General features: G+C 35.2%; 1 protein-coding gene and 1 pseudogene across 2 annotated transcripts; both read right to left on the bottom strand.

Annotated features, from left to right (window-relative positions):
* Nucleotides 1-1172: 1172 nt before the first annotated feature.
* LOC132166019 (putative E3 ubiquitin-protein ligase LIN) lies at nucleotides 1173-8471 on the bottom strand (annotated as a pseudogene). The gene is made up of 15 exons (XR_015909474.1): nucleotides 7533-8471; nucleotides 6621-6848; nucleotides 6454-6539; nucleotides 5260-6372; nucleotides 5025-5169; nucleotides 4656-4913; nucleotides 4193-4505; nucleotides 3950-4074; nucleotides 3750-3869; nucleotides 3229-3358; nucleotides 3032-3154; nucleotides 2805-2915; nucleotides 2558-2704; nucleotides 1557-1802; nucleotides 1173-1458 (listed from the first exon to the last, which is right to left on the bottom strand). The product of XR_015909474.1 is annotated as a putative E3 ubiquitin-protein ligase LIN (transcript).
* Nucleotides 8472-9511: 1040 nt separating this feature from the next.
* Nucleotides 9512-18171, bottom strand: LOC132166405 (Phosphorylase superfamily protein). The gene is made up of 5 exons (XM_059577209.2): nucleotides 17810-18171; nucleotides 17457-17524; nucleotides 17215-17370; nucleotides 10667-10918; nucleotides 9512-9926 (listed from the first exon to the last, which is right to left on the bottom strand). The coding sequence occupies exons 1-5, from the start codon at nucleotides 18042-18044 to the stop codon at nucleotides 9588-9590; spliced, it is 1050 nt and encodes a 349-aa protein (XP_059433192.2). The 5' UTR covers nucleotides 18045-18171; the 3' UTR covers nucleotides 9512-9587.
* Nucleotides 18172-24704: the final 6533 nt, after the last annotated feature.

The raw sequence follows: 24704 nt of genomic DNA, 5'->3' as shown, positions 1-24704 counted from the left end.
GTTTGCCTAAATTACAAATTACTTCCTGTGGTATAAAAAATAATTTATAGGTCCATTTAGTTGGTCTAAATTACAAATCACTCATTGCGGTATAAAAAATAATTTATAGGTTCTCAAGGTAGGCCAAAATAACAGTTTATTCCATAAAATCAATTTTTGTTAAGTAACTTAACAAAATCCGTTACTTTGTCATGTTATACCCAATAAAAATGCGACATATGTTATTATTAATTTCTAACTTTAAAAAATGACAACTAGAATTTTTTACGTCATTTTAGGGCACCAACTAAGATTACACATCCGCCATCACTCAAAATCATATTGCTCTTGTAAATTAACGTAATCTCTTATATCCCCAAAATTTTACTCTCTGTGTAACCCTCTCTCATTTCTATCTTACTCGCCATGATTTGGGAGCATTTTGCGAGAATTTGATGGTCGCATCTTCTAACCATTGAAAAATAAATAAAAACGACATTCAAGTGAATAAATTGTGACAAAGTTTTCCTTCAAATTAAGTCAGAGAAAATTATGTTACTCTTTTTATTAAACTGACATTTGTCTTTAAAGCATATTGATTTCAGTGAATAAACTGTTATTTTGGCATATCCTGAGGATCTATAAATTATTTTTTATAACACATGTGGTGATTTGTAATTTAGGCCAACTATAGGGACCTATAAATTATTTATTATACTATAAAAAATTATTTATAATTTAGGCCAACCACAAAACCAATTTTACGTTTATCCTTATTTAAAACCTTGAATTTTGGTTTGGAATGAACGATTAAAAATATGTTACGTCATCAAAATCTAAGAAAAATAGATATAAAAAGTGCTAATATATAGACATGTGCATGTGCAGCGTTTAGGGGAGCCACCCCTTTCTTTTGACTTTTTTAGCTCTTTTCCCTATATTTTGTTGACATGACACCTTTTTATTCAATATTCATAACAAATAAACAGTTCCTGATCCATCCATCTTGGACAGCACTTGTATTTTGAAAATCTTCTAATGACCATGAGAATTTTTGTCTAAGTTAGGGTTTGCTGTCTACATAAATACTTGTATTCAATTTAATTTTATCATTGAATCATGAACTTTATTATATTAAGCCGTTTGATCAAATGGAGAATTTCCTGTTTGTTTTTCTTTCTTGTGGTCAAAGATTCAAGAGAAAGACACATTTTATATAAATGCATAAAGGTCAGCTTCTGTACAGTGCTACAAATATATATTACAAATGAATGGACTGCATCTGCAGGATCTAATCTTCAGTTCAAGCTATATATATACATTTCCTAGTATAAATTTCAAAGGAAGATGATCAAATCAATCAAAAGGTTGTGCAAAGAATATTGGTTGTATTGCTGAAGATTTCAGTTTACATATCTACCCAAAAATGTTCTCCCACAAGTTCATATCATCCTCCTATTTCTAGCTCAGTCCCCATGCCTGCAAACAAACAGACAGATTTTGACTATTAACTTTAAAAAACAACAAATATTGAAACTACAACAAACATAGAAGAGAAATGAAAGAAATTGCTTTACCTGAATCTGGCCGTCGGATGTTCCAATCACCAAAACTTCTTCATTTCCATCAAGAACCATGCAGTTAACCTTGCCATTTGAGCCAGTTTGTAGTATTTCCAGTCTATTGTTCTTCTCCCTTCCCCAAATTTCCACAGTTCCTCCTTTGCATCCTAGATAAATTAGCTCTGAGCTTATGGCCATTGCCCGCACGTCTAGCATAGTTGGCAGTGATTCCAGCATACTGTAATTTGAGGCACTCCATATCTGTCCAATGCAAAAATAAACCATTGCTAATAAGTACTGATTTTTTTTTTTTTTTTTCAAAAGTCTTTCTTCTTTAAACTAAATTCTACTGCTGATATGGAAGTCTTAAGTCCTTGAATATATGGATGGAAGTTCTAGGGTTGGCAATTTTGACACAACCCGCGAACCCGACACGAACACAACACGAAATTACTAGATTTGGGTCATAAACGGGTTGACCTGTTTATTTTGTTCTTGGCGGGTCAACTCATGGGTGACCCGCCATACACGTTTATTTTATTTTATTATTTTTGTTGTTTACCCTTAACGGGTTTGGGTCATAAACGGGTCAATTGACCCGTTTATGACATGACACATCACTTTCATTTTTTAAAAAAAATAATAATAACTTTCTAAGCTAAATGGATTAAGCGAGTCATGTCGTGTCCAAATTTAGTGGGGCCAACCCGTTAGCTAAACATGTCGTGTTTGAATTTACCCTAAACAGGTTGTGGGTCGTAAACGAGTCGACCCGCCATCCCGTTTGCCACCTCTAGATGTAACTAGGAGCAACCAGTTCTGCCACCTGTAGATGTAACTAGGAGCAACATTTTCGAAGTACAGCTCTTTATGCTTCTTGGCATTCTTGCTATAGCTGACGCATTCTAATTATAAGGAAAAAAAGTAGATAGCGAATCATATTATGCTCTTTCAAGCCCCCAAAACAAACATTTATAACTTCTGAGATAAATGGTGATTTAATAGGAGTGTGATACCTTTACGGGTGCTCCATCTAAGGGAGAACTGGCCGAATATATCAGTCCGTTGTGAACTTGCAGAGCGTGGACAGGATTCGCTTTTCCTAAGAGCTTTCTAGAACCACTCTGAATGGTACTGAGTGTTCCTGTTGCCAAATCAATTTCCTGAAGACCACAAAAATTCATTCAACAGAACTTGCAACACTAAACAAGAGACAACAGCTAGCTTGATGCAGATAGCATTACATGGAGGAAAACATTTTACCTGAATGCTATTATCATGGCATCCACAGTATAATCTTCCACTTACAAGCGCCAAGCACTTGACATATTTGCTTGAATTTAACAATTTGGACCCTCCATTCCATGAGTGAACCTAAGAAAATAACAGAAAGGCAGGTTTCCAGTTATATTTTCACAATATTAGAGGCTGAGAATGAAGAAGAACAATTATTCAAGATTTAGAAGATGGATGTTTAATTTATGAAATACCTTGACACCAGATCCCTGTGGAATGTAGCATGAAATGCTGTTGGAAACAACTAGCTTATGAACCTGATCCTTCATATCATGTACTTGAACACAATCAATTACTTCATTGTTGACAGACCAAACCTGCTCATATCAAATAATAAAACCCTCAGGTTGAAGTTGAATATTCAAGATTTAGAAGAATTATAAATGCATACCCTTGTTGTTCTATCTAGTGAACCAGTACAGTATCTCCCCAGATTGCAAAATTGCCAAACTAGTAACTGCTTTGCTATGTTCTCTTACTTCTTGGATAAGATGAAGAATGCTACCTCTACCAGTCCAGACCTTCAGTTCAGAACAGAATGTCATCAAATTCAAATTTCATAGAACTCTACGACAGTAATCACAGCTAAGCTAATGGCAGTTCATGCCCAAAGAATCTCTGAAGATTGTCCTATTACAATAATACAGGCTCTCGTTTTTCTGAGAAAAGATTCTCAGTTTAGGAGCAAATAGACTCTGCTTAAGCCAATAGAAAATGATAAATTTAAGCTCTTTTTTAATAAGTGGGGCTCGATACATGGAATATTTCATTGAAATAGGAGGTGAAAGATACTGTGTAATAATGATCTAATATCTTTTTATGAAAGTTGTACAGCACAAACAGATGTAAATGCATTTCTACATCAAAAAAATCAACAAAAACCTCCTCACCAAGCTTGTTAGAGAAAATTACCTTTATAGTTCCATCTGAATGGCCAGAAAATATTTTGTCTTTGAAGCAGGCTATTGACAGAACCTCTCCATTCTCGCTGCAATCTACTTGAACTAATTCTTTATGACTCCAGAAGTCCTGCTGACAAACAACAACAGGTGTCCTTGTTAAGAAAATTTTTCTTGCTTGAATGAGAAATAAAGAAAGCAGGACAAACTTACAGAACTAGAGTCGGGTCCTTCGGAGAGAACTTTCAGCATTTCAAATGCCAAAGGTGATGACTTTTTAAGCTCTCTCAGACCTTTCATGATGTCCTTCATGCTGGAAGCTAGGTCATGCAGCCCCTCTGAAATTCACATTTCAAGGATGTTTACATCTTTAATCATAGTTAGACTGAAAAATGAAATGTTCTTGTGTGCAAGGAGATCACATAAATGTGCCTAAAACAACTAAAAGATACCTACCAGGGTCACGGATGAATGAGTTTAGAGCAAGTAATGAGAGGGCTTTGTCTTCAATGTCCTTTGAAGATTTGAATATCGATATCAAGCGCTTGAGCAAGCAGGCTCGGGCTGCTCCACGTATCCCGGTGTCCGGAAGAACGTTGAGCATGTGTATGAGCCATGTTGCTGAGACAAAGCATGCTGAGCATAAATCTGCATATCTGCTCTTTAAGCCTTCTGCTAAAGCCTCAAACAGTAGACCAAACTCATGGCTTGCTAGAACAAATGACATTTTTCTTTCCCAATCATCAGCTGCCTGCTCTTCTTCCAGTTGCTGCCAATTCATATAAGAGAAAATTAGCAGAAGATAAATCACATAATAAGATCTATAATATCATTAGTAGCAAAAGTAGCAAAAAATAGAGTAACCACAAAGAAAGAAATGAAAAGTAACAACAACAATAACAATAATAAAGAAGCTCACCGCAGTTTCTTCAAATTCTCCAGGAATACTGCTAAGCTGCTCCATTCGCATAAGAGTTTGAAAACTTTTGTCAAGTCCAGCACGTTTAAGAAGAAAAGCACGGGTAAGGGGCTTTCCAGAGGCAGAGAACCTCCCCTGTAATGACATAATTGTCTCTGCAGCTGCTATCTGGGCTGCTGGAAATTCAGAATTTCTGAGGCATGAAATCAGAGTTTCTATTGCCTCTTCACGATATATACTCATCTTTCTTGGTTCCGCCTACAAATCACAGTCAGCTTACTAACGTCATAAAAGTATTAATTAAATGATTAGATTTATCATTTTCGGTTTAAGCTTTTGAAATAAGTGAGAGAGATGAGAGATCCAAACCAGTATATCAAGTTGGAGGAGGAGACCAGCCACAACAGGACATTGGTCTGGGAGTGCAGTCTGTAAATAAACTAGGAGGGAGTGCATTGTATTAAAGGTACCTTCATCCTTTATTATGTGGAGAACTTGCTCATTAGAACTTCTCCTGAGAAAAAGAAAAAAGAAATAATCACTGAGACTGGCAAAGGTCAGGATTTATACTAAAAGACTTCAAAATTAATAGAGAGAAACTCACCTGTTTAACTTAACTAACTCAGAGAGAAAGTGAACTATCTCAAACCTTTCTGCATCACTTGCACCCATGAAGCTCTCCAAAACCGGAGCCAACTCAGCTTTATCAGCAATGGAGTGCCTGCATTTCCCATCCTCCTCCATGCATCTCAATAAGATCCCAACTGCAGCAATTCTCTCTTCTGCCGTCTCTGCTTTCAAACTTCCAATAAGACTCTCTGAAGCTCTCTCAGAAATCACTGTGTTGGCTGTTGAAGATCGAAAACTTTCTTCTCTGCTTCCAAGAATCTGTCCCAACAAAAGCACTGCAGCTGTTTTCGGCTTCAAACACATTTTAAGCAAATCCTCCTCTTTCTTCATAATAACTTCTAGGAGGGTGTCCACCATGTCCATCTCCACTAGAGTAACCGTTGAAGGTCTTAGCAGATAGATCAACACAACAGCTTCCATTAATCCCTTCTTGAAAAGAGCAACAATACATTCCACATCAGTGTCAACTCGGGTAAGTGTCTGAATCACATCTTTGTCTCTGAAGCCCATCTCAGACAGGAGAAAAACAGTAGCTTCTAGCACCCGCGGATCGACTGAATTGAAAAGAATCTCCACAAATCCATTAATAACTTGAGGTCTTGAAAGCATGGTTTGGATATCAACATCCATGTTCACTTCCTGCCAGAACCGCTCAATTTGGAGAACAGCCATTTCAGACTCCTTGAGGACTTCTGACATGCAAAGATTTGTAATTGCATGTCTTAACTCACTGATGGTCCCATCAACGGTGAATTGGCTCATGACACTATTAGGAGAAGTTGCAGGCAGTATTGAATTGTCAGATTGGTTTGGAACAGAGCTGGAGCTCTGTTCCTGCCAGCTTGCAATAAGCCTTTTGAGCACATAGTTTGTTTTAGGCAACTGGTTAATATGCAGCTTCTGGCGTGTAATTGGGCAAGAAGAGTTGCCTCTATCAAGCCATTCTTGGATAGCTCTACGCTCATATGTCTGGCCTGTCTCAAGAGTCACTGGATCATCAAAAACGTTGCTTGTTATTGGACATACAAAGTCCTTGGGAGGTGTATGCTTTCCACCACTCGGCAGGATATCAAAATCTGCCATGAGACTATCCAGAAAGAATCCAAAATTTATAAGAAAATGCAATCAATAATGTAAGAAAGGTGGGTTAATATTCATTGTCTCATACCTACTAGATTCTGCAGAAATGGGTTGCTTTTGTTTTTGGATGCGGTTCTGTCTAGGCTCAAAGCCAGCCATTTTTTTGTCCTTTTCCTACATGACACAGCCACAACATTCATAACCAAGACAACAGCATAGGTAAATCAGGCCATCTTGTTAATGTCAATCAATCACCTCGATTTCTGCTTCAGATTCTGAAGAAGAAGTAGAAGAATTAGCCGAATTGTCAGACTCAAGTTCAGAAGAACCCAAGCTCCTACTGGGCGATGCTTCCAATCTCCTTATAAAGGATTTCTGGTTTGTGAGAATCTCGGGAGAGACCCTTTGAGGATAAGATGGTGAAGATTTGAATTTTCTGCTGCTGTAGAATTCAACAGACCTCTCCCCCTCAGCCCATATTGACTGCAGAATTCAAAGGTAAAGCCATCGCCGACAGGACAAGAAAAAAACAAAGTGCCATATTGGACTTAAAACAAAAAAACAAATCATTTCAGCAAACACGAGTATTTGCATAATAATAATGCAGAAAGTCTGGATTCTCGAAAATCACATGCCAAAATTGGTATTAATTGCTTTTCTGATGGTTTGACCTTTGAATAATTACAAGAAGAAAGTCTTATTGGTTAGTGATTTAGAACCGTCCATTATGTCAGACACCTATGCTATGCTATGCTATGCACATACTTTGACTGCTCAGAAAATTGGCGTTGAAGTGCAATGAACAAGTCTTTGTCAGCCATTAGGCCCATTACCTGGATGAATAATTTATATAAAATAATACTATTTTCAAAACAGTGCAAAAATGTGCCAGCTTGACCGAATCAAACCTTTCTTTTCAATAAAATATTATCAGAATTTTTTAATCTAAATCTTACGCACCACATGAGAAAATACAAGAAATGATTTTTACTGGACTCTGTCATTAAACTATGATAATATAACAGTAAATATTAATTATTGATATATATATATTTTTTATAAGTTTTTATTGATTTAAAGTTGATTTTTACTCTCACATCATTATAGTCGTACAACAATCATATAAAAATTGACAAAATAGCATTATCGGACAAAATACATACATACATTATACCGTCCGTTTTTCCACACAGGCTCCTCTGTTTTGATCTTGTCGTCTTCACTGTACTTGAAGTTATCAACTTTCCCACTGTTCTTCAATGGTGGGAGACTAATCAATGAATTCCCATCTGTGTTTTCTATAACTTGTTGAAAGTACTTAGCAAGAACCCGGCAATTCTCATCAAGGACCTCCTCATAGTTGCTCTCCAACTCCTTCAGCTCTGAAGTTTGACCCTCGGTCATCCTCGACAACAATTTCGTGCAAGGAAGAACCACCGACTCATCGCATATTGAAAAGTCATTGCTATGATCTGAGTTTGAGGTTGAAGACGACAAAATGGTCGTTCTTCGTTCGGTGAAGCATTGGAGGAGAGGGAGAAGATGGACTAAAAACAGCTCCTCGAAGAGATCCGGCGCTATTTCCGATCGAGCCAATGATGGGTCGGAGTGGAATATATGGAGGAGACTGAGAGCGGCATTGATGGGTTGGTCTAGAAGGCTGTAAATGAGGGAGAGGAGGAGAAGAAGTTTTCGGGTTGAGAGAGGAGGAGCCGTTCCGCGAGGCGGAGGGAGGAGGATCGAATGGTGGGGCTGGTGGTGGAGATTGCGTTTTCAAGAGATTCGGCTGCGAGTTTAAGGGACATTAGTGTGGCTTGGTCGGCCGGCGGGATTTTGCGGCGGAGGGTCGAGAAGAGACTGTGGCAGAGCTCCGATTGTGAGAGGGTTTTGGAGAGGAAGGCGGCCGTGTGGCGGAGGATTTGGGAAGCGGCGATCATGGTGGTTTAAAGGTGGTGGTGGTGGTGGTGTGGAGTGGAAAGCTTTGTTTTTGGTTTTTTGTTTGGCATAGGATTGGAGGGAAATGGCTAATGGGTAACGGAAATACATGTTTTATCACTGGCGCGAAAATTCTTGGACGGCCTTGTGAAATGTCTTGGTGTGACTCCAAGGGAGTTTTTGAGCCTGCAGTGAGGTGCTTTCCAACTCATAAAAATTTGTAAAAGCTAATTAATAATTAGTTTAATTAGTATTTATTCTTTCATATGTCTCTGTCTTTGGTTTTTTGTGCCCCTTTAATGTTGTTTTTTGTTGGTTAAAACAGTTAAATGGAAGCATGATTTGTTTTTCTTATGCCATTGCTGGGAACTAATAATGTATTTTATTCAAGGATGAAATGACACTTAAGATTAAAAAACTAAGCCTATTGCAGTGTTGTCTGATAAACAATAAATTTTGCAGCTTGGACTGCAGAATAGGAAGATGGGAGGGCCAACCTATGATTGAAATTTAGAGCCAAATGGAATCCCCAATCCCCGTGAGCTCGCTTGTGTAATGTTAAAAGATGGGGGACCCTTTGCCGCCCTGGCCGGCCGGCTGATCTACTGTCATTCAAACATTCCCACTGCTTCCAAATTGGCTCTTTGCTATGCCTTCCAGTTGCATGGCTTCTTCACTTTCTCATTGACTTTTCTGTCACACGAATCCATGCACGCCATATTTTAAAACCCGTTTGCCATTGCGTTAAGAAATCTTAAAAAAATGTTTTTATCAAGCAAAGATAAGTATTTTTCAACACAATTCTAAACATGTTCTTGAAGTTTTTGATGAGGTAAGCTTCTTTAGCTGATGGATTTATGGGGTGCCAAAAATGGGATCTTTGCGCTTGGGAGCAATGATGGGGCAATAATGCCCTCTCTCTAGGTTCCAAGAGAGGGGGCATGTCCATTACAGATGTGACAACAAATTTTTGTTTGGCATTTGTAGTCTTGACAAGACAACCCAACAACATACCTATCCATCTTAGATTAATTTACACAAACAGTTGATTGCAGTCATTGTCACATGTTGATAAAGTCTTAGCATAAGATAGGAACAGAAAAAGAAATCATCTCACTGCAGAAGCATCATGCAGATGATAAAATGAAATCCAGTGTTCATATATATATATATATATATATATATATATATATATATATATATATATATATATATAAATGTTGAGTACATTTTTATACTTATTGATGGAGAAAATTAAGAGCTTTTCAGTCTAAAAGGGAAATATAATTATGAAAACAAAAGGGTGATGAATCTAACTACAGCATCAACTGCATTTTGTGCTGCCAATGAGGAGAAGATGTCTGCTTCATTCGACAGAGCAGAGCCGCCGCCAGCCAAATCAGAGAGAGACCTAATTGCAATAAAAGGTGTCTTTTGTTGAAGACAGACCAATGCAATCGCAGCACTTTCCATGTCTATTGGAGTGGCATTAAATTTTGTGTGCAAGAATGATCTGTAGGCACTGTTGTCAACAAAAACATTGGCACTAACCCCCCTCTCCACCCTCACAACTCTGGGTGTTCTTGGAAGACAAGTTGTGTTGACACAACTTCCCAACTTCAAGCCCTTCAAAGAAAAATGAATTCAGAAATTATTTTCTTCTAATTATTAGAATGTTAATTAAATGATTAATCAGGAAAAAACGTTAGTCATATCTATACTATCACCTCAAAAGTAATAGCTAATTTAAAGTTTTCCTATAATCATTTATAAAGCACAAATTTCACCTATTAAGTGAACAATGTGAAACTTAGTACCTATAAATGTCTTTATAACCCATCAATTCTATGTGGGCAACTCCTCTTTCTAATATGAGACCGAGGTTATTACAAACTTCCTCTTAAAACCCTTGATGTCCTCGTTAGCACCATGTCATGTGGTGATGACAGCACCACATGGCATTACAACTTGACTCTGATAATATTTGTAACGATTCAGAAATTTTTTTTTGGATGGTAGCTCAAATATGACTATCTCTCATTCTTGGGTCGTTACAAATAGTGATTTAACATAATATCAAAGTAAATGTCATGAGTTCGAACATTTTTTTCCGTCAATTCATTATATTTCAAACTCTTTTCTTTGTGCCATTATAAATTGTGATTTAACCTAGTATCAAAGTAAAACTCTTGAATTCGAACCTTTTCTCTGCTAATTCACCCTATTTCAATTAAATATTGTATGTGCTTAAACTTTTTAGATAAGTGATAATTTAACATGTTCAAACGAAACCTGCATTTGCAGCACTAGTAAGTATAAAGTGATAGTGAGATATATATGGTGAGGCATAGAGAAATTAAGATAACCTGGAGTTTCTTTGCAACAGTGAAGTAATGCTCGTTGACAGGAACCCAGAAGGCATGCTGCCGGACTTCAGGAGTTCCGTCAACCGGGAAGACTTCCTCCGGTTGATACCAAACATTATTCAGAAAATTCCCCACAGGCTTCCCATTTTCAGTTCCATTGCTGTAATCAGAGAATTTGAGGAAACCAATTTTTCTTGTGTAGTCTCCACCAGATTCAAGGGCTAACTCATCACTAGGCCCATCTCCATATCTCTGCTTACATTTAAGTCAAAAGAGAAGATGGAAAGTTATTGATTTGGTGTAACCTCAGGCAGAAATTATAATCAGGAAAAGCAGAATATGTTGCATATCCATGGTGATAAATTCACAGTTTTCTTTGGCTTAAACTCTTGGAATAATTGATACATATAGTACTCTTAAAAGTAAAAGTTCTGAGTTTGAATCTTTGAGTACTCCACAATTTACCCAACGTTTTAATTAAATATTTTACGTGTTGAGCCTCACTTGTTAAAAAATTAATTTAAGTGATTAAATTCACCATTTGCTCTTGAGATAATTAATGATTCAACACATGGTGAATCCTACTAGAATAATAGATTGCCAATCTACTTTTTTTTCTACTTTGTTAGGGACTTAGAGTATATGTGGGTTTGTCCCATATTGCTCAAGTGTAGAGAGGTTTTAGTCATTAGCTTATACAAATAAGCATTTTTGTTTGTCCCACATTGCTAAGGTATGAGGGAAAAAGGCTTAGGGATGATTTTTCTCGCTTTTGATCCGGATGAAAGAGAGAATAAAAAATTATATGAGAACGCTTCTAAAAACATAATGAATAGCGGCCTGTTAACATGTACACGAAAGTTGGCAAATCGAAATACTTTCAAAGCATTACAACTTTGAAATGAAAATAAAACTAAGCTAATATCACAAATAAAATCTCCAATCTAATTGAAAGGGAAAATGGGAGCCGAGAGAAAAATCTCATCCTTTATTTTATAGTGATGCATTCAAACTGATATAGTCCCAAATGTAGGAAGCTGGGGGTGTAGCTCTGCCAGGCAAATAGCCAAACAAAGATTATACTGCCAACCAGTCTTCTCAACCAGTCTTCCCAAATGGGATTCTTTCTTTTCGCAATTTCAAGGGCATCTAAGGTCTTTTTAAAGTTATATGGTGATGAAGTTTCCAATGAAGTTTCCCACGCCATGTTCCCATCTAGTTGAAGTTAAAGTTAAAGTCAAAGTCAAACCACCAAAAAATAAATAAATAAATAAAAGATTTTGAGCAAATTTTAAGTCAAATTAGTACCACTTTGTGTTAGTTCTTGTGTTGGCTTAATTCAGTTCCAAAATGCAGAGGTTACTGTTCACGAGCTCAAACACTGATATAGAATGCTCAGAATCCAATCTCCACCGTTCATAATGTAGATTCATGTGTTATGAACGTCCCTGCAAAATTTCAGCTCAATTGGACCACAAACGCCCATCGATCGGGGCTGTTGATCAAGACTGGACAGCATTTCCAGAATGCTGTTTCACCCATGTCCGGACATGCCTTCCCCGGGTCCGGACCTCATTTCCAGAAACTCAAATTTTGCTCCGCAAAGCCGTGTCCGGACAGCCCATTAACATGTCCGGACACCCCGTAAGTTTGAGGCCCAAAAACGTGATTTTAAGTGGTTTAAGTCTAGGGTTTTGTCGGGGGTATATATACATCATTATAAAAGAGAGAAGCACGAATTTTCACCCCCAGAGAGTTCGTTGGAGGCTGTGCTAAGAGAGATCATATGTGGTGAGCGTTAAATTGAATCTCTTAGAGTTTTAGTTATTCCTTTGATAAATCTACGGTTGAGAAGTCTATCGGAAGGGTCCGGTAAAGGAGAATCACGTTGAAGAAGATTGTGAGCAAGGAGACGAGTTGTAGGCTTGTCGATCTTACAGAGCCAAGGTCTTGCAAAGGGTTGTAAGTGTTCCTAGTGTCTGTAATCTCTGGATAATCTTTTGATAGTGATTTCCTGGGTTTGGCTGCCCCGGAGAAGTTTTACTTTTAGATCGGTTTCTAAAAGGTTTCCTCTTCGTCACCAAAATCTTTGTGTGTGATTATTCATATTTTGGTGAATGTTTGTTTTGATATATATCTGTTAATTCCGCATAAAATTGTGATATTTATCTATTTAGAGTTTTTCAATTGGTATCAGAGCAGGTTCACTCTGTTTGGATTAAATTCTTGAGTGAGATCTGTTGACTCCTGTTTGCTATGAATACTTCTCAAGGGGAATATGATCTTATAAATTCCTTCAACAATTTGTTGAAAAAATTCACTCTTTTGAGACATCAATACACAAATTGTTTGGGGGATTTTCAAGATCTTAAACATGTGAATGAATCTATTGTTAATGAATTGTCTGAATCACATGTCCTAATTGATTCTTTGAAATCTGATAAAGAATCTTTGGCGAATGATTTGTCTAAATCACATATCTTGATTGATTCTTTGAAATCTGAGATTTCTGTGCTTGTTGAAAAGTCTTTATCACTTGAGAATGAATTGAATGTTTCTAAGGAACTCTCACGAAATTTCTCTAGTGATAATTTGAAAATTTTTCTTTGTACTGAAGAATTTGTTCCTAACAAGCCTAGTATGATTGTTGATAATGTTGGTGTATCTACTTCACATGTTTCTAATGAGTCCTTGAATGTTGAGCCTGTGAATGTTAAAGAAACCAATGCTAATTTTTCTAAGACTCTTTTAGTTAAACAAACTCAATGTAAGTTTTTTCCTACATGCCATCATTGTGGGATTGTTGGTCACATTAGACCAAACTGTTGGAAATTTAAAGCTGCTCCAAAGAAAGAAAATCATGCAGCTGCTCCGACTCTCCATGGTAAGAAAGGTAAGAAAATTTATGTTAAGCATCATGCATCTTGCCCTAAGCTGAGAGTCATGCATCCTCATAGAAAATTACCTTCTAAAAGGTTTGTGCCCACTTGTCATCATTGTGGAAAGGTTGGTCATATTCGACCAAAGTGTTTTGATTTGAAATCCCATAAGCATAAAAGTGAAAATTCCTATTCTAGGAAAAAAAGTGAGGGTTTGGTCATAATGATTAGAGAAGTGTTATCTAGGCTAGATAAGTTTGAGCAAAGTCATAAGTCTAGACCTAAGATTTCTCAAGTGTGGGTTAGGAAGAATGATACCATTCACCCATTGAAGGGGAGTGGTAGTGATCTCACCTAAAGTTAGGTGAGTCAATAACATGCCTAGGATTGATTGTTTTGCTTATTTTGTAATATCCTAGAGCATGTTGTTTTTTTTCATTGCATTTTTTTTTTCTTTTTCGTTTTTGCTTTATTGTTTATGCACTGCATTGTTTTTGTTGTTACACTTTCTGTATGAAGAGTATATACATGATTGTTTTGAGATTCATGTTTTGAGGCATATTCATAAAGGATTTTTCAAGAAATTCATATATCATGATCTTTGAAAAGCTTATAGATGAGATGTTGTGTGCGGACCACCAAGATTTTTGTCTACTTGCTAATCAAATGTTTAGGAATGTGTAATGTCTTGTGAAGACCTAGAAGTAGTTATTAAACCAAATCATTATTTTGTAGTGGGACCTATAAGATATGATGAAAGTTTAATGCTAAAGGACATTCATGTCTTGCCTGTTGTAATCTCAATTCAAGCATGTTGTCTTGTTTTGCATTGCATTTTTCTTTGTTTTGCATTTGTTTTTCTTTTGTGTGCATTTCTTTTGTGAAAAATTTCAAAAAGACAAAAATATGTTACTTTGATTGTTTCCTTTTCTTTCTTTTGTCTTATGCACCTAGATAGTCCATTAATTTCTCATGTTGCTTTTTATGGATTTAATTCCTTACATCTTGGAATGTTCTTAATATGCATGAGATGAAAATTTGTGTCAATGGACTTGTTTTTGTGGTTACCTAAAGCCTAAGCTTATGTGGTACATTTTGCCTATGCTTTATCTTTTGTGCACATTTAAGCTTAAATTGAGGTTTTGTTTCACTTTATTTGTAAGGTCTGTTAGGTAACCATATGAGGTTTTTGACTAGTCATATTTTTCAAATTGACCATATGCGAGTTGAACCTAAGGCTTAAAAATTTCTGCTTTCTCTGTTGTGATAAGCACCAAAAGTTTAATGACACTTTCTCAAAGAGAAAAATAAACAAAATAGTGAAACAAATAAAATCAAAAGATCATATTCCAAAAGGAATTTATTTCACTGTGTCAAACTTGTGCAAAATATTTTACAAAGAGAATTGTATAGGATGAGAGTGGCTAGGCCCTAGTATGATAAGGTTTGACTTTTGATTTGATATACTTGTCAAAACCTCGTGGTGGTGAAACTTTCTCCTCATTTTATAAATTGAAAATTTTTCTCTTTGGATGGCTTACCCACACACCACACAAGCATAGGTTGAATGGAACATTTTCTTGGCTTGGGTTAAGCAATATGAGTTTCTAGCCATTTCTAGTCTCATGTATATTTTGCATATTTGGAGCATGTTTGGATATTCATTGTGCAATACATGAGTCATTGATGTGTTATCATGTGTGTTCTTTTAACTTTTAAGGGGGAGAAACATGCTTTGCATTTCCAGTTTCCTGTTGTTAATTGAGTCATACATTGAGGGGGAGTTTTGCTGATGTTTCTTTATAATCACGCATTCTACGTCATTTTTTTATCATGAGTTTTATTTATGTCTTCTTGTTCCACATATGCCTTGATGTATTTTGTGAAGTGTTTTAGGAAACATGAAGACCTTTTGTCATTCTGTGACAAAAAGGGGGAGTAAATATGGGGAGATGATGGGATTGGCTCGACATTTTGGTTTTGTCACTGAATTGCCAAAGGGGGAGTTTGTTAGTTCTTGTGTTGGCTTAATTCAGTTCCAAAATGCAGAGGTTACTGTTCACGAGCTCAAACACTGATATAGAATGCTCAGAATCCAATCTCCACCGTTCATAATGTAGATTCATGTGTTATGAACGTCCCTGCAAAATTTCAGCTCAATTGGACCACAAACGCCCATCGATCGGGGCTGTTGATCAAGACTGGACAGCATTTCCAGAATGCTGTTTCACCCATGTCCGGACATGCCTTCCCCGGGTCCGGACCTCATTTCCAGAAACTCAAATTTTGCTCCGCAAAGCCGTGTCCGGACAGCCCATTAACATGTCCGGACACCCCGTAAGTTTGAGGCCCAAAAACGTGATTTTAAGTGGTTTAAGTCTAGGGTTTTGTCGGGGGTATATATACATCATTATAAAAGAGAGAAGCACGAATTTTCACCCCCAGAGAGTTCGTCGGAGGCTGTGCTAAGAGAGATCATATGTGGTGAGCGTTAAATTGAATCTCTTAGAGTTTTAGTTATTCCTTTGATAAATCTACGGTTGAGAAGTCTATCGGAAGGGTCCGGTAAAGGAGAATCACGTTGAAGAAGATTGTGAGCAAGGAGACGAGTTGTAGGCTTGTCGATCTTACAGAGCCAAGGTCTTGCAAAGGGTTGTAAGTGTTCCTAGTGTCTGTAATCTCTGGATAATCTTTTGATAGTGATTTCCTGGGTTTGGCTGCCCCGGAGAAGTTTTACTTTTAGATCGGTTTCTAAAAGGTTTCCTCTTCGTCACCAAAATCTTTGTGTGTGATTATTCATATTTTGGTGAATGTTTGTTTTGATATATATCTGTTAATTCCGCATAAAATTGTGATATTTATCTATTTAGAGTTTTTCACTTTGGTCCCCTAGCTAGCTCATATAAAAGTCATAAAAACCTATATGTCCGAATAGGTGATTGTAACAAAATTTATTTGAGCAAGTAAATTTTATATGAATTTTTGTACGATACACTGGCCAAATTACTAACACTTTTTAGACAAAAAAAATTGCTAAATATTTTGATTTGTAGTGAAAAGAGTGGCGTGTTGTAGAATCTTGAAATTCGGTAACTATTGTACTTTATATATATATATATATATATATATATATATATATGGGACGTGATACACAGCACGTCATGCCAGCTAAATTTTTATTTTATTTTTTATTTTTATAATTAAAAATATTAAAAAAAAAAAATCACACATGGCAGCGTGTTGTTTAGCTTCACCCACACACACACACACACACACACACACACACATATATATATATATATATATATATATATATATATATAACCTACAACTTGCTTATAGTTTGGAGTTTGAAATATTATTAAAAAAAAAAAGCTCTTCTTCCTTGGGCCGTTTTCGTAGAAGCTTAAGTTAAGTGTTTAATGTTTTCCTTTCTCCTATTCCTTTGATTACTCAAACAATAAAATAAGTAAGGTGTTTAATATATTTAAAAGACTCCATATAATATGTTACTTTGCCACGGAAGTAGTGGAGATGCATTGCATATCCCACTTTGATAAATAAGATTCTAGATGATCATAATTAAAGACTTTTATTTTAATATCATGTTAAATTATTATTTGTTTTAAAATATTAAGCTAATTAAAAAATAATAATAATAATAAGTACCTGCCAATTCCAAAGACCCGTATGAGCCCAATATTGGGGGATAGTCACATCTCCAATTTGGAGATGAGGGTTGGCATTTCCAGCAATTCCATAGTGCACAATTCCTTTCACTGCAAATATACTTAGCAGTAATTGTGTAGTTATACCTGCATTAAGCTATTTGCTTATTTAATTAGCACCCCTATTTACTTAATTTAATATTATGAAACAATTAATATAATTGAGAGTGCACATGTACATACCATGCTCAATCCTGTCATAACAACTATGACCTTTTCACTTCCCACCTCTCCAAATCTAAACCTTCTTCCTGTGAGCAAATTATTTTATGGTCCAAATTAGAGTTTATAGATCTAATGATATATATATCACGTATTTAAAGCGTGCCACTTAGTGTACCTTTAAATGCAATAACACACAAAATCTTGACCGTAAAATAATTCATTTTCATTTCACCAAAAGAAAGAGATAGATAATGAAATCGTTTTAGATCTACAACTACATGTACGAGCATAAAATCATGAACTCAAGAAATTAATGCATTAAACAATTAATTAAACAAACTAAACTGAAATTCATATATATATTAAATTACCTGAAAAATCCAAGTAGGGAAACTTGTCATCAGCCAAAAAACTTGGAGAGTGGAGAAGAGGGTCCATCTCAAAGGAGTTTGGCACCACAATACCCAAGTATGGACCCCTTCCATTTATTGTATCAATCTTTTTCCTCATTCCATGAGAAACTTCTCCGTAGGCTCTGCTGCTAATAATCCCCACAACCAATACAAGAAAACAAAGTGATGAGAATATCCTCAAATGGCTCTCCATCTTCTACTCCCTAAACCCCCCTGCAAAGATTCAAAAAACTTTCGATATGGGACAGGCTACAGAGAGAGAGAGAGAGAGAGAGAGAGAGAGAGAGAGAGAGGATCGGAGGGGAGAGAAAGAGAGACGTGAAATAGAGAGCGTTGAAGATTGATCAATTTCATAAATATGTGGTCCCTAATTAATTTTGGTCCAACAAGGAAGGTCTTATTGTGGATCATCAAGAGCAATTAGTGTAAAAGTCAAAACACAAGAAAAGCCGCCAACAATTGGTATTTTTGTTCGGCCAAAATTAATGTGTATTCATTTGATTGGGAGATAAGACATGTGACGCATGATTATATGGGCCTCGATCCATGGAAATTGGAAAGTCATTATGTGTTCATTTAGTTTTGGTATAAAAAATAACAGTTTTGGTACAATATAAAAATGAAAATTGTTTTTAAAAAGTATTTTATGTTTGGATTAATATTTGTTCGCGGATCGTCTAATCCATTGAAAAAAGGATTAATTACCACTGGGAATAGAATAGTGTGAAATATATTAGTTATTCATATTCCTTTGTTTGGTTGTAACGATGGAATAAACTAGCTAATCATATTTCTTTGTTTGATACAATGCAATATGTTGGTGAATGGAATCATATTGTAATCAAATTTCTTAAAATACCCTTATAATACAAATACAATTTATATTATTAAGGTCTTTTTTTTTTTTTTTGAAACAAAAACAACTATATATATATATATTAATTCATGAATCAGTGAAGAGAGAACCAGTGAAACCAGTGAATCGGAGAAAAAAAAAATCCGTTTTAGTTTAAACTATGCAGAAACAGAGAATCAAACATATAGACGAAGAATAAAAATAATAAAAAAATAATAATAATAAAATCCTAGAAAGATAATATATTATAATTTAGTTTTAGTTTTATAAATAAATATAAAATAAATAAAAAAATAAATAAAAAGACCATGCAGAAAGGGTAAGATCCAACTGTAAAATAAAAAAAAAAGCATATAGATGGCATAGTCAGATTTAGGGGGGGGGATGGGCCACTCCCAGTCCCCCTCCCCCCCCCCCCCTCAAATTACAAGAAAAATTAAGGCAAAAAAAAAAAATTAAGGTATTTTTTGCTAATTGGTCCCCCCTCAAAAATTTCTTGACCTTCGATCCCTCCCCAAATTGAAAGTTGGCTCCATTCCTATATTGGTACATTGAATCAGAATAAAAAAACATATTGGTACATATAAACTATGTATAAATGGTACAAAGAATCAACAAAAAAAAAAACAGAGAAACGGTATAGAGAAAAAAAAAAAAAAAAATCCGTTTGCATTTGCAGAAAAACTGTACTAGAAGAATCAAATAAAAAAGAGAAAGAGAGAGAGAGAATGAAATATAGAGATACAGAAACAAGAAACAGTGAGCTAGAAAAAGAAAGAGAGAACGAAATATCCAAGAAACAAAGAAGAGAGATTGAGGAGAAGAGAGGGGGGAGAGAGATACCTTGCGCAGAGAAGAGAGATCGTGGGTGTGAGAAGGGTGGGGGGGTTTGTGGCAATTTACTAGATAATTTTAATCCTACACTAAAGGATTAGTTAAGCCACTCATTTTTGAATGGCTTACTTAGCTAACCCTGTGTGTATGGGATTAGTAGTCCCATGAAAATAGACTATTACCAAGAATAGAGTGTTATCAAACAAATGATTAACTATACATAGCTAGTCCAATCCAAAGATCTATTGCACAAACCAAACGGAGCCTTAGTGTTTTTAGTTCTTATTCTAACCATTAAAGGAAGGAATTATTCTGCTTAATTAGCAAGTCACCCATACAATTCATCTTACTTTTTTCTCGGTTAAATCAAGGTTATGGATCAAGATCCTATAATTAATTTTTAGGGTATTCTAACATTTATTACTCATTTACCTCCCAAAATGATAATGTTGATACAATAATACTTCAACCATTTAATTTAAAAGCAACGCTAGATTTCAGGAAATCTAATTAAAAATCTAAGGAATCCCGATCATGTCATATACCAATTTAATATAATCGAAATATTATTACAAAATTTAGTCAAAGAGAAGAAAAATGTGAATAAGAACATGAAGATTGACTGCTCACATAATAATGTTTTCAATTAATGAATGTCATTTCATGTGAAACCACCATTTTGTCTTGACTTCAGAAATGTCCCACACATAACTGGAAGTGCAAGAACGTAGAATCTTCATGTTCTTATTCACATTATTATGTGAACATGAAGAAAAATGTGAATATGAACATGTGGGCATTTGATTTTTTTAGTTTTTTGTGTATGTCAATAGACCAAAAAGGAAGGTAGTGGGCTTTCCTTCGAGCCTTTGTTGTTCAATGGACCCGAGTAGGATCCAAGGCAATTGGGTCCCAAGTAGTCTTGGAGTGGGGAGAGTTCTCTTGGATGGTGAGGCCCAACAGGCCTTCGGTGTTTGGTTGGTAGTGAGGTGAGGTCCATGATTGTCCTCGATGCATCGGGTATACCATAGTAAGAAAATATGTATTTTTCACATGTTTAAAGGACACGTTAAATTTTTAAATGTTCGTTTGTATGAATTTTCTGTCATTTAAATAATATTTTTTGAAAAAAAAAATGTTTTATTATATGAATAATTAGAAAGAATATATAATAGAAACAGAACAAAAAAAAAAAAAAAAACAACAGCAGGCTGTCTCGCTGGCTGTATCAAGGGAAACAGCCAGTCAAAGAAAAACAAAAGGCCCTCAAAGGACAAGACAAACCAACCCCTATACAACATCAAACAAACACTTAAGGACTCAGCCCAAACAAACAAATAATTAAACACAATTCAAAACATCATCAACAAAACCCTAATACCTAATCAATAGGAAATAACCACCTTTACTCTAATTGGATTTTTTAGAGTAAACATTAATGCATTCTAAAATCCAAGTTCAATCATTATTTATTTAAAAAAATTATGCTAATAAGAAATAGTAAATTTAATTATTTAATTAATATTCTAATACACTCAAACTTTTTCTTAATAAGTAAAGCCCAACACACAGAATATTTAATTGAAATAAGGGGGTGAATGATGAAGTTAAAGTTAAAACTTAAAACCTTTTGTCTGGTCATATCATGTTAAACTACCCCTTATTCCAAAAACTTAAATTAATAAGAAATTATAAATTTAATAATTTAATTTATATTCTAACAAGATCTGAATCTCCAACAATTAGCTATTCGGATTGCTAACAATCCGAGCAATTAATTATGAGAAGACCTTTTATGAGGTCTACCTATCTGAACAAATCTCGAGCTGTCCAAACCTCTATTCAAACAAGCAAGAGTTTGCTTGGATTTGCGATTTCAAAATAGCTATCTTAAAATGTGCAATTTGAAAACGTGATTTTTAAAAACGTAGTTAAATGTTTTACAAAATCACAGTTTAGCCTTTTAAAATTGTACGTTTTCAAAAACGCACTCTTTAATTACCTACGATTTGAAAACGCAAATTTTTAACATTTTTAAAATTACAATTTAAACCTCACAAATATCTTCTTAACAATTTGAACAGACATGTGTGAACGATGTGAATATGCAAGAACAAGGTTGGGGCATCACTTTACGACCAAACCCACATGCCGTGCTTCATTTAAAGTCAAGTGGGCTATTCTCAGGCCCACAGCCAACCCCGTGTTCCTTCCTTCAAAATAACCAGCTCTATGTGTCATGTGATGTCGACAAATGCAAATCTGGGAAATATTTTACAGACACTGCTAGATATATAAGCAACTTTTGGTCCAAAAAGATCATTAGAAGACAAAACTTGATTGGATTGAAATTGGACGGCTGGGATTAAGACACGTGTCATTTACGTCTTATTATAGAACATGTATCTCAAATATCTATAGATCATTTTGAATATCTGCACGGGTCGGATCGGACATCTGGGATGTTAAAAATTTATACACACGGCTCGCCCCGCCCTGTGCGGGATATTTAAAAAATGACCTGGATCTGCATTTTTATTAGAAAAAAATGGGTAGGGTGGGACAGAGCGGGTTTCGCGGGATTTGCCCACTCTTAAACAAACAAATAAAATCAATCTAGAACATACGAAATGGTTTTGATAAAAATTTTTCTTTCTCCATTTTGTTTCTTTTTTCAAAACAAAACATTAATAAAAAAAAATCCAAAACATTACTAAACATTCACAAAACCATAAAAACTACTTTTACTTTTACATTGTAAAAAAATTAACAAAGGAGCTAGTAATGTGAGATTTGACTAAAATTTGAAGTGAAAGGAATAATATAAGTTAAAGTCGGGGGCTTAATTGATTAGATTTAATATCTTGTTAGTGAAGCAGATTGATTTGATTAGGTCTGCCGGATGATGATAATTAAAGGTGGCAACACACGCTAAGTAATCGTCCTTTCTAAGAAAACTTGAATGTGAGCCAAACGACAACATATTACTTCATGCAGACATGATGTGCCCCAGGCCATGTGGGATAGGTCCCTCTATATATGACACACCACATTTCGAACATCTGCAAAAGAAGAAATGATTTTTTGACCCAGGTGGAAATTGAACAGATTTTTTGTTTCTGTATCTTTATAATGATTCTTGAAATGCAGAATCAATGGCAAAGAGAGAAAAAAAAAAAAAAAAAAAGGAAGAGAGAGGAAATTCAGAAAAGATATTACATGTATAATGAAGTGGATTATTGTGATTAGTGAATTAGCTCCTATTAATTCTTAATCTTGGGATATATCCATCAAAAAGTTAAAAACTACCAACAGCTATTAAGTTCAAATAATGATTAGGGTTTAATTAGGAGGCGTTTGACAACTCTTTCTTTTGCTTTTTACTCGAAAGGGAGAGAGACGTTTTCTAAGTCTCTTAGAAATAAGCGCCACTTTTGAAATTTAATATTATACCAAAATTGGTTCATAAAAATTGTTACAAATTTTGAATAGAACTCATCCTAGAAAATCGGTTTATAAGGAAAGGGTGTTCAAGAACTTATATACACATTGTTAAGATTAATTAGACTTAAGCCATATAGGACACTAAGATGTGGGACACTAGGATCGTAACATAGCACAGAAGCGTGGTGGTATGTTACAATCATAATGTCCCACATGGCTTAAGTCTAATTAATCTTTACCATGTGTATATAAGCTCTTGAGCACCCTCCTTTTGTATGCTGGTTTTCAAGATTGAATTTTACCCTAAGTTTATAACAAAAACAACCGCTATGATCTCGACACATGCATCATAGAAACTCACATGTGGAGCTAGCATGTCTGTTTCTTATATATACAATTTGCACAAAACGCAAAAGGAAAACTTATCTTTCCCGTGCTCTCTGAAAAACGCTATGAAATAGGTTTTAGAAAGAAGAAAAAGGGGTCAAAATTGGTTGACCCCAAAAGGGAGCTTAAAAGGCTAATCAAACGGACTATAATCATTTCCAACTTATTTACTACCAACGTTAAAACTCTCAAACCTAGCCACTACGTTAGATGGTTTTTTTTTTTTTTTTTTTTTTTCCCCTCGATATATAGGATTCAACAGGTAATTTTTTTTTAAAAAAAAATTAAATGAAAAGGAATAGTAGAGTCGAAATAGAATCTTTACAATGCTTAAGGAAATCTCAATTTTGCTTACTTCATTATATTCTATTGTAATGATAGATGTGGAGGTTGATTAGGATTTTAAAATTCCATGTTAGAGACTAGCTAGAGTTGCCATAAGAAATTTAGAGACTTTTAATCCAGCTGAGTCAATTTGAACTTACGAGTTCTGCTCTAATATTTGACAAATTATCATTTGTCTTAAAAACATATATATACAAATGATAAACGATAAGTTTAATCATTTAACTATTTTTGAACCAATTGAGTGGACCAAATAGCACACAAGTAGAAAGCTACACTTGCAACCTATCAAAAAAATATGTAAGGTCCTGACCCTAAAGTAGCCATCAACAATATTGAATTTATGATTCACTTCTTATATATGAATAGGTAAATGAATGGATTGATTAATTGGTAAGAATAACTCATGAGAGTACAATCAATTACATTGAATTTATGTTGCTAGTGGTCGTCCTTCAACGGCTCTAACTTGGTTATCAGTAGTACCTTCTTTACAACAATCACTTAACGGTGGTTGTTGCCTTTATCGCATGAGACTCTTCACCGATCGAGTTCTTTTGCCATTTGTTATCGCCTTGTGCGGCCCTTGAAAATGCCTAGCTTGTTTATAGTTCTTCTTGAATCATAAATGAAATCATTGCTTATTGTCTGGTTTTGCATCTGTTTTTATATTGCATGTTCCATATGGGCTTTGTTGTTGGGGTGCCCACGCCACCCCCAACAAAGGCCTTTGTGGTTGTTTGATTTATTGTAACCAGATTTCCCTTATTTGAATAGACAAAAAAAAAAAAAAAAAATTACGTTGAATTTATGTTAATATATGAGAAATTGAAATTCCAATTTCAAGCACAAAATCAAACATTTTTTTCGTTATAAATATAGGTTTCTTCTAAAGTGTTATGCATTAAAAACCAATATAATCAAAGATGTAGCCCCTTTAGGCTTTGTGTATAGTAGCTAGGCATAAATCTTTAATGCCGAACCATT

This window comes from Corylus avellana, chromosome 11 (genome assembly GCF_965113065.1).
Source record: "Corylus avellana chromosome 11, dhCorAvel1.hap1.2, whole genome shotgun sequence".
Classification (NCBI taxonomy): Eukaryota; Viridiplantae; Streptophyta; class Magnoliopsida; order Fagales; family Betulaceae; genus Corylus; species Corylus avellana.
The sequence above is the reverse complement of the archived record's forward strand: the minus strand, read 5'-3'. Positions and strand labels throughout refer to the sequence as shown.

Excerpts from the sequence above, each read along its gene's own strand:
- LOC132166405 (XM_059577209.2), bottom strand. The coding sequence starts at position 18,044 with ATGGAGAGCCATTTGAGGATATTCTCATCACTTTGTTTTCTTGTATTG. Across the intron at positions 17,525-17,809 it reads TCCCTACTTGGATTTTTCAG|GAAGAAGGTTTAGATTTGGA; the intron begins GTAATTTAATAT and ends ATTTGCTCACAG. Across the intron at positions 17,371-17,456 it reads TTATGACAGGATTGAGCATG|CTTAATGCAGGTATAACTAC; the intron begins GTATGTACATGT and ends ATAAGCAAATAG.